This window comes from Chiloscyllium punctatum, chromosome 5 (genome assembly GCF_047496795.1).
Source record: "Chiloscyllium punctatum isolate Juve2018m chromosome 5, sChiPun1.3, whole genome shotgun sequence".
Lineage (NCBI taxonomy): Eukaryota > Metazoa > Chordata > Chondrichthyes > Orectolobiformes > Hemiscylliidae > Chiloscyllium > Chiloscyllium punctatum.
Window position 1 is genome coordinate 136719441 of NC_092743.1, and position 13810 is coordinate 136733250.

At 40.6% G+C, this 13810-nt stretch overlaps 1 protein-coding gene across 11 annotated transcripts in view; it reads left to right on the forward strand.

Moving 5' to 3' along the window:
• The window catches only part of ncoa2 (nuclear receptor coactivator 2), a 308555-nt gene that overhangs the window by 265221 nt on the left and 29524 nt on the right, over positions 1 to 13810 (forward strand). For 7 of the 11 annotated variants that reach the window (XM_072571432.1, XM_072571437.1, XM_072571439.1 and 4 more), the window contains 5 exons: positions 1811 to 2014; positions 6184 to 6405; positions 6572 to 6701; positions 8681 to 8855; positions 12584 to 12880. In XM_072571432.1, coding sequence (XP_072427533.1) covers positions 1811 to 2014; positions 6184 to 6405; positions 6572 to 6701; positions 8681 to 8855; positions 12584 to 12880 — 1028 coding nt within the window. The remainder of the gene's footprint in view (positions 1 to 1810; positions 2015 to 6183; positions 6406 to 6571; positions 6702 to 8680; positions 8856 to 12583; positions 12881 to 13810) is intronic. The other 4 variants (XM_072571438.1, XM_072571441.1, XM_072571443.1 and 1 more) reach the window with 1 other exon arrangement.

Below are 13810 nucleotides of genomic sequence, written 5' to 3' on the forward strand. Positions count from 1 at the left end.
ACATTTGCATCACAAATGCCAGGCAGTGGCATCTCTTCAATAAGAGACTGTCTAACCACCACCCTGTGTTACCATCAGTGAATCCACCACTTTCGACATCCTGGGGGATTATCATTGACCACAAACTGCTATATAAATGCAGTAGCTACAACAGCAAGTCAGAGGCTAGGGATACTGTGGTAGGTAGCTCACTACATGACTCCGCAGAGGGTGCCTACAAGATAAAAGTCAATAGTAGGATGGAATACTCACCACTTGCAGAGATGAGTGCAACAACACTTGAGAAGCTTGACACCATACAGGACAAAGCAGTCCACTTGATTGGCACCACATCCACAAGCATCCACTCCCTCCTTCAACAACACTTAGTAGCAGTGTATACTATCTATAAGATACACTGCAGAAATTCACCAAAGATCCTTAAACAGCACCTTCCAAATCCATGATCATTTCCATTTCTTAAGACAAGGGCAGTAAATACTTGAGAATACCACCACCTTTAAAGTTCCCCTCTAATGCAATCATTTAGATTACCTACAGTGTGGAAACAGGCCCTTCAGCCCAACAAGTCCACACCGACCCGCCGAAGCGCAACCCACCCATACCCCTACATGTACCCCTTACCTAACACTATGGGCAATTTAGCATGGCCAATTCACCTGACCTGCACATCTTTGGAATGTGGGAGGAAACCGGAGCACCCGGAGGAAACCCAGGAGATTGTCCAGAGGGAGAACGTACAAGGAGAACGTACAAACTCCACACAGTCAGTCGCCTGAGGCGGGAACTGAACCCAGGTTTCTGGCTCTGTGAGGCAGCTGTGCTAACCACCGTGCCACCCACAACTCATCTTTCTGACTTGGAAATATATCACTGCCCCTTCAGTGTCACTGGGTCAAAATGGTGGAATTCCTTCCCAAAAGGCATTGAGAGTCTACCTATAAATACATGGACTGCAGTGATTAAGAAAGCAGCTCACCACTGTCTTCTCAAGGGCAGCTAAAGAGAGCCAATAAATGCTGGTGAGCCAGTCATGTCCCAATAAGAGCCTTGCTTCTAGGCTGTAGGAAGACAACACACTCGAAGAAAGCTGAAACAATACCAGGAAGCTTTAACTACTGAAGTCAATATTACAAAGGATAGCAATGAGTAACTCTGCAGTAATGTGATGGAAAAGAAACAATTAATTATTGTAGCCCATTTTTTTGTATATACAATTGTAGTATGGTTCAAAATTGTTCATCTGAGGCCGATAATAATAGTAGAACAAATTGCTGCCCCACAATATGTCTGAAATAGGATTTAAAATGTTCTTTAATTTGATACCAAAACATTAATTCAGTGCTCAGTTTCTTTCTCTTGAAAATGACACATGCCGACATCTTATCCTCTAGCTGGGTATGTAACGCAGTCCACTCCAAATTTGACTGAACACATTCAATGCCATATCAGACAGAGGAAGAGGAACAATAACAAAGAAACATCTTTTAAATATTTGATCTTTTGTTTAGTTTTTAAACTATCATGCAAGGGCAGCCTTCAATTCAAAAAGTGTGACTGTTTTGACTAAGTTGATAGTGATGTGAAACGTTGCGGATAGCAGCTTTCTGGATCTTTGTGTTGAACGTGTATCTGCTGTTCACTGAAGTTTGTAAATGAATATGCCTGTCATGACATAAGTGCAATAGTTCTAATGGTTTCCTTAATTGTTCAGCTTTGAAGGATTTGGTCCCAACTAAAGGTTTACCACTGGCAGTATAGCTCCAGACCAATATACATTCACCTTTTACTCTTCCATCTCAAATTGTAGCTTTCAACAATCCTCGAGCTATACAGCCACCCAGGCCGCAACAGCAGGGTCGATCTGCAGCATTGGACATGCACATGCAAGGTCAGACAAGTGCAGGACCATTCCCACCAATGCGAAATAGTGGTCCATATGCAGTAATGTCACAGCAAGTGATGGGTAATCAAGGGATTTTGACAAGTCAAGGAAACTTAGCAACCAATACAGGTAGGTTCACTTACATTGGACATTGTTTTATCCTGTCTTCTTTCCTTCTGGGTGCACCTACTAAAGTTCAGCAGCATTTAACTAGTGAGAAATTGTTTGAGGATCTTCTGGGCTATAGAGGTTCCCCTTTGCTGAGTGAAAAAAATCCTTGAAATTTGGGTAGGATGCATTTTGATTTTGTTGCTCTTCCACTGCTAGAGAAATTAACTTGAAGAAATATTTTTATTTGGTATGGGGATGTGGACATCATCTGCTAAGCCAGCATTTATTGCCTGTCCCTATTGTCCTGGTGAAGGTGGTGGTGAACTGCCTTTCTGAATTGCTGTGGTCTTTGGACTCCCACGTTTGCTGTTACGAAGGGAATTGAGCCAGTGACAATGAAGGAATCATAATATAGCTCCAAGTCAGGATGTAACGGTTTGAAGGGAAAGTTGGTTCCATTTGCACAAGCAAGTTCCTTATGTTTAAATTTGAATCATGAATTTCAGTAGGATGTTGGATCACGGTAGGTAAATCTGTTGTTACCTTTTGCAAAACAAAACCCACCCTGTGGCCCTTCTATCCTGAGAAATGTTCTCAGTCACATTGTTTTAATTCATTGATAGGATGTGGATGTTGCTGGCTAGGTCAGCATTTGTTGTCCGTTTCTAATTGCCCACAAATTAGAAGCCTAATTAAGAATCGACCACATTACTGTGGATCTGGAGTAAGGACAGCAGATTTCCTTCCTTAAAGGGCATTCGTGAACCGAATGGGTTTTCATGACAATTGACAAGTGTTAAATGGTCACCATTATCTAGCTTTTTATTCGTGTTTTTTCTTGTTACATTCCAATTTCACCAATTGCAATGGTGCGATTCAAACCCATGTTTCTCAGCACATTTTACCTGGGCTTTTGGACCCTACCACCACCATCTCTAACCTCCCTTTCCTGTCCTAAGTCCTTGAAGATGTCATCTCAAAAATCACTGCATATCCTCCCCTTGATCCTCTACCTTTACTACATCACTGAAATGGCCCCAAAGTTACAAGTAGTGTCCCATGTGACTGTAACCATAGTGTCCATTTTGGGACATGTCTGCAGTATTTGATACAGTTCACCAGACAGCCCTCTTTGACAGGCAGTCTATTTATTCCCAGCTGGGTGGGACTGCTCTTGCTTGACCCCATTCTCATTCATCCATTGCATTCGTATGCTGATGGTACCCAGCTCCATTTTGCCATACCTGTCCCACCCACTCCAGTCTCTGATTAGTCATGCTGCCTATCTAGCATCTTGTGTTGGAGGAACAAAAACTTCCAGTTTGTTCTCTTTAGTCCATGTCATAACCTTTTATTTTCTAGCTAGTGACTCCATCCCTCTTCTAGGCCACTTTGAGGTTGGACAAGGCTATTGAGAGCCTTAGTATCCTACTTGACTCTTGAAATGAGCCTCCAACCAATATCTGCTTGACCACCAAGGCAACCTACTACTTCTGCATGGTAGTGACCATCCAAGCCCTGCCTGAGCACATCTGCTGAAACCTTCATCTCATCCAGTTATTACCCTTCCACTTGACTGCTCTTCTGTCTGACCTTCCACCTTGCTAGCAGCTAAAACTTGAAGCCCTCCTAACTCCTGTTCACCCACCACTGTTGGTGAAACAAGGTCGCAGAACACTAATTTTTAAATTCTCACCCTTCTTTTCAAATCTCTTCATCGCCTTGATCTTCCCTATCTCTGTGACCTCCCACAACCCTCTCTCTTCCCCCTGTTCAAATCACATTGACGGTTCGGCGTTCGGCCTTCAGCCTCAAACCCCTATGGCCTGGAATTCACTCCCTAAACAATTCCACACCTCCACGTCCAACTCTCAAGATTCCACGTGAAATTTATCTCTGTTCAAACTTTCAAGTCACTTGTCTTACTATCTCCATATGCAACTTGATGCCAAACCTTATTTGCTAACATTCCTTTGAAGCACCCTGAGCCCTTTGATTTTTTTTTTTAAAATTGTTATATAAATGCTGATTGAAGGTGTTCTCACCCAGGGTAGTAAATCAAATTTATAGGAATATTGTACCATGGTTCTTCACTGCACCATATTTTATTGTTAATTATCCAAAATTACATGAGGTAACTGACTACAACCTGTGGATTGAATATGTGAATTTCGAGTAAAAGTCCTCCCCTTTCACTTCTCAACCAACAAATCCGAGCATTTGCATTACTCTACTACTGCTAAGCAATTCTACGGGGATTTCGTAATTGTAAAAGTGGAATAAAATTAGTTATCAAAGCAAAATAGGTTTTTCTGCCAACTACAAGTCAATGTGTACAGGAGTGTGGAAAGCATAAAGACATTGGAGCATTATCACAACGTTTAATGTCATTCCAGACAGCAGAAAGTTGTATTCCCCTGAATCCACAAGGAATACATTTAGTAAGTTATGTTGGCTGCCTTTTTAAATTCTGACTTGTCAGCATTCTATAACTAATGTGGAAGGAAAATTTAGGATTTATGTTTTGTATTAATCTTTCCCCAGCCCCTATGTAATTCCTAGACAAAAATGGTTTCAGTAACTGTTAAATGACCCACCCCAGACTACAACATGGCATTTGTAACAGCTCTGGTATTATTCTGAAAACTATTAAAATTGAAGTGATGTGGTCCTTTAACATTTGTTTTTATCAATTTTACCTGTTTAATATTAGGGAAAAACAAATGTTATTCCATTGGAGCGTAATAGAGGTGTATAAAATCATGAGGGGAGTAGATAAGGTGACTAGGGTAGGGGTAGGGGACATATTTTTAATGAGAATAGAAAATTTGAAAAGGGACCTGTGAGGGCAACTTTTTTTACGCAGAGTGTGGTTCGTGTATGGAATCAACTGCCAGAGGAAGTGGTAGATGCAGGTACAGTTACAACATTTAAAAAATATTTGGATAGGTACAATGAATAAGAAAGGTTTAGAGGGATTTGGGCCATTTGCAGGCAAGTGGGGCTGGTTTAGTTTGGGAAACTTGGTCGGCATAGACTGGTCGGATCAAAGGTCTGGTTCTGTGCTGTGACTCTATGGCACTAATTATCATCTTGTAACATCTTTCACAATACTGATCTTTATAGAAACTTACAAGATATGAGAGTGTCTTTTTGTAAAACTTCATTTCAGTTTTCTTAAACTGGTCCCTCATGTTAAGCTTCAAATCTCTTGATTAACTGTTGTAGTTTCAGATAACCTTGTTTTTATTGACATTGGCGATAAACATTAATTTTATCAACATAGTGCATAAATGTAGCCAAAAGGCAAATTTATAATTTATTTTGTTTTAAGTAACATTATTCGTGAAAATGTAATTTTTATCAATTCATTGGAAGTGGTCTGTTGTAAGTCGTAGGAGAATAATAAGTTACGTGATTCATTGATCATAATGGAAGGAGAAGGATTTCCCCAGTTGAGGGTATACCCGTAATGAATTGCAGTTTGAGACAAACATCGGAAAGTATTTTTGTGAAATTTCCCTGTGCTGTACAATTGTATATTATTGGCTAAAAGCTGCGTTCTTCATCCTGTATAACTAGAATACTAGTTTATTGCCTTGTTTGCCAGTTACTACAAAATAAACATATAATTTCAAAAATACTGAGCTATATTTTACATATAAATGAGCTGTTACTGTTTGATTTTTTTGGTAGATTGTCTTCAGCTCAATTGGAAAGTAAAGTGTTTGACGTATTCAGTAGCAAAAGTGATTCACTTCCTCAGGAAGGAAGTGAGGGTTATCCACACTTCTCAGCACCTGTCACTACTACATAAAGCAACACTCCTTATCAACAAGCCTTTTTGCAATATTTTAATGTGTAGAAGAGATGACTTACACATTCAGTAATCTTTAAGCATGATATTACAGTGACTAAACATTGCACTACTTGAAGAATTTATCAAGCTTAATGTTCTGTGGTGATCCATCCAGAAAGAAACTGTACTTGTGTTGAAAATGTGTGCAGTATGGCTAGAAGGACATATTTAAAAATAAATGCGTGAGAAAAGAGGTTGCAGAATTAACATCTATTTGTTGCATTTATGTGTAACCATGTGTAATGCTCGAGGAAGAAAACTGAATTCCAAGTATGGGACTGTTCTCCAAAGAAGATATCATTCTCCAACCACCTGTGTTCCTTTCTAGGACTGGTCAGTAATATGGGAAGTGGTGCCCCTCGATCCAGCATGGCTTCAGTAGACTGGGGTCAATCAAGCTCTGCTGTCAATACCACGAGTAGCACAGGATCGAACACAATGACCAGGACGACTCTGCAAGGTAGTATGGTATGCAATCCTACACCTGGCATTCCTATGAGACCGAACAGTCAGCCTGGTCAGAGACCGATGATCCAGACGCAACTGATGGGTATGTTGCAGCATTTTTATTTCTTGCGCCATTGGAGTTTCTTTGTTATAATTGTTATAAGTTACGCGATGCTAATCAATTGTGCCTATACTTTGAAAGGCTACACTGTTACAAAAAGCCAGTTTGAAAGAAAATAATTTTGCTGCTACTATTTTGTGTCAATTAGGGTCATCTGAAATGGAAATGGGTATGGGAGGCCCCCCATACAGCCAGCAACAAGCACCACCAAACCAAACAGCACCTTGGCCAGACAGTATAATGCCTATAGAAACAGGGCCTTTCGTCAGTCAAAATCGGTAAGTTGCACAAGTATTGATTCATTAGGAATTTTGCTTTTGAAGGAATATGAATTAAATTGATTCTTAAAAGACATAGTAATTGATATTTTATCTAAGGTTAGCTCTCATTTAACCAGCTCAAGTTTCTTGTGATGTAAATAATTCAGTTGTTTCATCCCTAAGTTCCAATGTGATCTTAAACTGTGTGCCAACATTTAAGTGGGAGGGAGGAAGAGCAGGAGTGTGGCGTCAACTCTGTGAAAGGAAAAAAAAAATCAGTTTTGGAAGTCACAATGATTGGCCATAAAGTTGAGATGTTAAACTGGCTGTGGTAGGAAAAGGCAGCTTTGTTAAACAGTGGAACCCAAGCTTAAAAAGTGGATGAATTAATGCACAGAAAATATGCAATATGTTTCAATATCAATAACCATAATTGGTGCTTATAACGAGCCCCCGGCTTAAAAATGATCCCACGGGTGCTTTTCAAAGCTAGAAGGAAAACTGGGAGAGAGCCAAACAAGGACTTAGTTAGGTGCCCAAGGCTTTCATGAAAGAGAAGGACCTTGAGAGGGTAAAGAGGCCAAGTAAATTTCAGAACATGGCGACATGGAGCCTATATAGCTGAAACCGTATTCCGTAAATAGTGCACGAGACGGCAGTATCTGTAGAATGAAAATATATGGGGACTGGGGGTCGGAGGGGCTGTTTTGGTCAGATGAGATTATACACTTGAGTTGGGAAAATCTATGGATGAATTTAATCATCAAAAGACTGAAGAGATGGAAGTCAAAAAAAGGAGGAGAGTTAGTGTTGTGTTAGGATAAAGATGGCAGACTTTTAGTTTGAAGGTGGTGAGAAGGTATAACATTGATATTTCCAGACTTGAGAACTCTAATGTCATGGTTGGCTGGTTTCTTTGCAGTGGTTTCTGTTATTGCAATGTGGCTCATTGGGACAGTTAAGGGTCAGCCATATTGACGTGAACTCTGGAGTCATTTTGTACCTTAAAGGAATTTAATGAGCCAGTTGAGATTTTTGTGGTATTTCAATAGCTTTGAGTTAAGTTTTATATTTGCTGGTATGAGCTTTATGTTCGAGTTTTGTTCCACAAACAGCCTTGGTGGGATTTGACCTTCTGGCTTTATCGGTCCAGGCAATTTAAATTCAAGCCCAGTAACATAGCTATTCAGTTTACCTAATCTGTTTCTGAACGCTGCACATTTTGGGAAGTTTGGTGTTCTGAATGAGCATCATTGCAGAATTCATCTATGACATTATGTTCTGATGGCTCATTCCTAAAGCTCTGCTCACTTCCAGTTCAACTCATTGCAGTGTAATGACAGAATTGGCAACATGTTTCAGCTGAATTAGCAGAGTTTTGAAGTAAATTTATAAAGTCAGGGAACTCGCATTCTTCATATTGTACATGCTCTGGCCCAAATGGTTAGCATTTTGTTTTTGTATAATTATTACTTTTTTCTAATTTTTAATAGTCTATTAAATACTGGGTGAGTTGTTCTGAATTAATAAGTTGCAACAGCAAATATAGCAAGGGAATTTCTAAATGAGTGTTCAAAGCAAGGCACCTATGAAGTAGTTCTCAAGCTAAGTAAGAGAAAATGCAAGAAAAGTTGATACCTGCTGATTATTGAAAAGTAATTGGCCATTTTTATTTAATTTGTTGTTGCAGTCATCATGATGAATAAATGTTGGCAGTTGAAAATAGAGACACACCAAGCCCTTTTCTGATCACAATCCATATAAGGTTGATCAACTTTGTGTGCTCTAGGAACTAAGGGAACATCTTATTTCTAAGTTTATTTTATAACAAGACATTTTCTTACCATTGTGATAAAACCTTTGATGCAGTGTAGATCAGTGAGGGAGGGAATAAAATGTGACCTGGACTTGGTGTGACAGCAGTAATGGATTTTTGGTTATACCTGAAACTAAGAAATCCTGATCTGTTTCTTTTAATTTTGTGCTTTTTATACTAGTAGGCAATCCTATAACAGTTCTCAAGATGATCTACTTTGTCCATCTATTCCAATGGAAACTCCGAATGATGAAGGGACAATTCTGGATCAGCTGCGTTCAGCATTAAAGAATATTGATGAACTTGGTCTGGAGGAAATTGACCGGGCCTTGGGAATACCCGAACTGGTCAACCAGGTAAATGTTTTGTGTATGCACAATGGAGTCATCCTAATTTTTGTGATGCAGTCATAGAATTATACAGCACAAGAACAAGCTCGTTGGTCCAACTCATCCATGCCGACCAGGTATCCCAAACTGATCTAGTCCCATTTGGCCCATATCCCTGTAAACCCTTCCTATTCATATACCATCCAGATGCCTTTTAAATGGCAATTGCCTCCACCACCACTTCAGGCAGCTCATTCCATATACACACACACCACCATGGGTATATGAATGGGAAGGGCTATGGGCCAAATGCTGGCAAATGGGACAAGGTCAGATTGGGATGTCGGTGTGGACAAATTGAAGCAAAAGGTCTGTTTTCATGTTGTTTTGACTCTGTGTGGAAAATATTGCCCCTCGGGTCCCTTTTAAATCTCTCCCCTCTCACTTTAAACCTATGCCCTCTAGTTTTGGACTTCCTTACCCTGACCCTCATTCCAATCACTACACACCGAGTCTCTTCTATACTATAACAGTCCTTGGTTAACTTTCATAAATCTTACCAATGATATTCTAGGAGTCCATTTGCATTCACATGTACCCTTCGAACAAGTGCTGTATGGTTCTCGTAACTCTGAACGACTAAAACTATTGACACAAAGAAAAGGTGATTACAGAGGAACCTTGATTATCCGAATGAGATGGGCAGGCAATATTTCATTTGGATAATTGATTATTCAGTTAATTGATTCAATGCCTCTCCTCTGGGGCTTGGAGTTTTTTGAAGTTTCCTTTTTTCTCACTCTGCCTGCCTTGCTCCTTCTCTCTGTCTCAGGGTTTGTTCTGAGCAGGCACACATTTGTATGTAAGGGACCTGCAGCATTGCTGGACAAACTCACCACCCCCCCGCCAAAACGCACGCACGCACACGCTCCCACCACCTTAGTTCTGTGGGATTGACACAGCGAGCACTTGTTAAGTCACCGTTCAGGAGACTAGGCAGCAGCAAACCATGCACGAGTCCCTGTCCCATCTGCCCCCCCCCCCCCCCCCCACCGTCCTTGATAAAAGAGCTACAAACCCCAATTTTAATATTCAAATAGCTGGTAGAGGATGGCATCTGGCACAAACTTTGTCTTCTTGAGGTTTCACTGTGAATTTAGTAAGATTTAGGTATTTTGTTTTTAGATCCTCGACAAATTGAAGAAATGTGGAGCAATATGATGTGTACTGAGGAAGGTCTCCATGGCAACTTTCACTATAGAAGGCAGTTGCATATTTGGGAAAGAGAGAGACACATAGATGGAGGGACAAATAATATAGTACTTTAGACAGCTGGACCAATATTCATAGAGAGATATTATATAGAAGGAGATATAATGATATACAGAAGAGAGAAATTCTACCAAAACCAGAAATGTCATCTGGTATTCCTGCTATAGGAAAGATGATGTTGATCTTGGAAGGGCTCAAAAAAGATTTCCAAGGGTGGTGTTGGGATTGGAGGGTTAGAGCTATAGGGAGAGTTGAATAGGCTGGTCTTGTTTCACTGGAGGGTTGGCGGTTGAGGGGTGACCTTATTATAGTTTATAAAATCATGAGGGCCGTAGATAGGCTGACTAGCAAAGATCATTTTCCCATGGCTAATCTGCTTAGTCTGAACACATTTGGGCTGTGGGAGGAAACCAGAGCACCCTGCAGAAATCCATGCAGACACTGAGAGAATATGCAAACTCCATGCAGTTGCCCAAGAGTGGAATTGAACCCAGGTCCCTGGCACTGAGAGGCAGCAGTGCTCACCACTGAGACACTGTGCTGCCGCCTCTTCTTTTAACAATGTTCAGGAAAGATATTAGGAAACTCTTCAACATGCAAAGGATGGTATAGGAACTCTTCCAGAAATGGTGGTAGTTAATTTTGTCCGAGATAGCTAAATTTTTACGTAAGTGTATTAAGGGAGGTAGACCAAGGCAGGTAGATGGAGTTATGCCATAGGTCAGCCATGATCTCACTGAATGGTGGAACAGCCTCGAGGAGCCTCCTGTTCCTGGAATGAAGCCCTACATTGCATGGTAAAGGCAATGGCTTCTGAGCATTTTAACTTAATGCCATCACCTCCCTGAAGTTTCTCGTTCATAGAGTCCTTAAACATCATCTGTGTTCGCGCCAAAACATTGTGTTCCAAAGGTGTGGCACCCAGAACTGCACCTGTATTCCAATTGAGGTCTGACTTGTGTCCCCAAGTTCAGCACAACCTCATTACTGTTGTGGTCTATCCCCTATTAGCAAGACTTAGAATACTACCCTGCTGCTATTAATGACTTTAGCACATACACGCTCATGTACCTCTGTTTCTGCGTACCTTTTAAAATAGTACTGTATTATTTTGTATTGTCCATGTTCTTTGTAACAAAATGTATCATCTATCACTTCCCTGCATTTCTCTCTCGGGAATATCACTTAATTTAGATTTGCAGTCAATAGTATTTTGGAGATCTGACATATTAGCCTATAGCGAAAAGTGTTTCAGTTTTCAAGAATGTGGAAAACTTAGGGATGGCTGACTTTTTAAAGGCATCCTGTTGTCAGTAGAGTGTTGCTTGGTTTGACCGATGGTAAAATGGAGATGGAAGCACTGTAGCCTAACTTTGAGGGTGTGAGAGCATGATGGACCATGGTGACCTTGTAGAAGTTTATATAATCATGAGGGGCATAAATAGGATGACTAGCAAAGGTCATTTTCCCATGGCTAATCCACTTAATCTGCACACTTTTGAACTGTGGGAGAAAATCGGAGCACCCGAAGAAATCCATGCAAACACTGAGAGAATATGCAAACTCCATGCAGTTGCTTGAGAGTGGAATTGAACCCAGGTCCCTGCTCTGTGAGGCAACAGTGCTAACCACTGAGCCACCTGAGGTAGCATGGGGTTTGTGGGAATGAGTTGAGTCTAAGGGGTGCGAGTCCGACCACCTTGTTATTTTGGTCATAACTGGGACAATGTGCACAGAGGCATGTCCTTTTTAACCAGTCTGCCTCAATGTCTGACTGGCCCTACTCTTGTTAACACCTACACCTACCTGGGTGGGTGGGGGGGTGGGGGGGAAGGGAAATTCCTGTCATGGAACTTTCTTCTGAGGTAGGACCACAAAGTTGGGAAATGTTTCTATTCTTGCTACCCACTTAGAAGATGAGAATCTTGCTCATTTCCACTGCTCCACTGTCTCCTCATTAAAGCACTAATACATCGGGAATAAATCCTATCAGTCTAGAGAAAATTGACAAATATTATGAGGAATTATATTTTTCATGTTGTGTTTAAAAAAAAAAATAAGCTTTGTTAATTCTGATAATTATTACTCCTTAATGCATTTCTGAGTGGATGGTATTTTATGTTGCGGGTCCTTCAAACAATTTGCGGAGCTCTAGTTTAAATGTAAATGGGAAGTATATGTTTTTTCTTGTATTTTGAGCTTGCAAAACATGAAAGGTATGTCTTTACGTAACTCCTTTTGTGAATATTAGGCCTCTTGATGCTTTATGGCCACTGGGGTACTATAGTTATAGCTGCAATATACCAAAGAATAATCTTGCCCAAATTTAATTTCATGTTTTGTCAATCTTATACGACTGTGTGTTGATTCTTGCCAAATATTTGTCCAATAATCACAGATTTAAGAATGTCAAAGAGAAAGATCAAAGACCACTCACCACATCTCACTTTTTGAAATTTCTGCTTCTGCTTTTGCTTTCACAGAGCCAGTCTGTGGATCACCAGACAGAATCGTTCCCAAGCCAGAAATCTGCAATGATGGTGGAAAAGCCTCAAGTTTATAATCAGCCATTTGGTTCTCAGACTACTGTAGTACAGGGGAACTACTCCAACATGCAAGATCCGAATTTTCATCCTTTGGCTACTCAAGTGGGGCAGCGACCAGGATACTCAATGTTACGTATGCAACCGAGGCCTGGGTTAAGGTCTCCTGGTATGGTACCGAACCAACCCAATCAGCTTCGGCTTCAACTGCAGCAAAGACTTCAAGGGCAACAAATGGTAATTCTTAATCATCATTTCAAGGTTCATGTTTACTGCACTTATTCTGCTTGAAATGTTAAGGGGAAGTAAAGTTGCCTTGCTTATCTTTTTAATCGCATTCATTAATTAGAACTAAACCCAGCTCTCATTCTATAAACTTGTAGCTCAATGGTAATTTAAGCACAAATCCAAGAACCTGTTATGTGCTGTAAGCTTGTATCTGTACCACCCTTTCAAGTAGTCAAGGCCCAACTCTCCTCCACTTTCTGAGAGAAATTTTTTATTCACCTCCTTCCTATTCCTGCCAGTCATTTCAAAACTATCTTCCTTGGTTATTGACCTCTCTGCTAACTGAACAAAGCCTTACCTACTCTTCCTCAGTCTCTCTTAATTTTATTCAATTTAATTAATTCTCCATGCATGTTATCTTTTCCAAGGACTGTGACTGCAGCCTATCTGGTCTATTTTCACTGTTTAAAATTTCCAGTGCTCGCAACTTCCTCAAGACTCCTCTATCCCCTCTAAGATATAATGCCATCCTTTGTTTATGTGAAGACAAAAATAGAGCACCCACTCCAGAGCCATAGAAACGTGCAACAAAGGAGGCCAATTGGTCCAAAATCTCTAACAGGTGAGAGAGTCATTTAGCCTAACTCCATTTTCCAGTTCTTGGCTCGTAGCCTTGTAGGTTACAGCACTTCAGGACCATGTCCCAAGTACTGTTTAAACATTTAAGAGGGTTTCTGCCTCCGCCACCTTTTCCAAACAGAGTGCTAGATCCCTACCACCTTCCTTAAATCCTTCTTAACTACTTAGTCCTATGTTACCTGGCAACAGACCTGATCTTCTCAACTAAGTAGGGCCTTCCTATCCATTTTATTCAGACCCCTCATTATTTTATACAGTTGAAGCTGGTCTACTCGTGGCTGCCTCCGTTCCAAAGAAAAT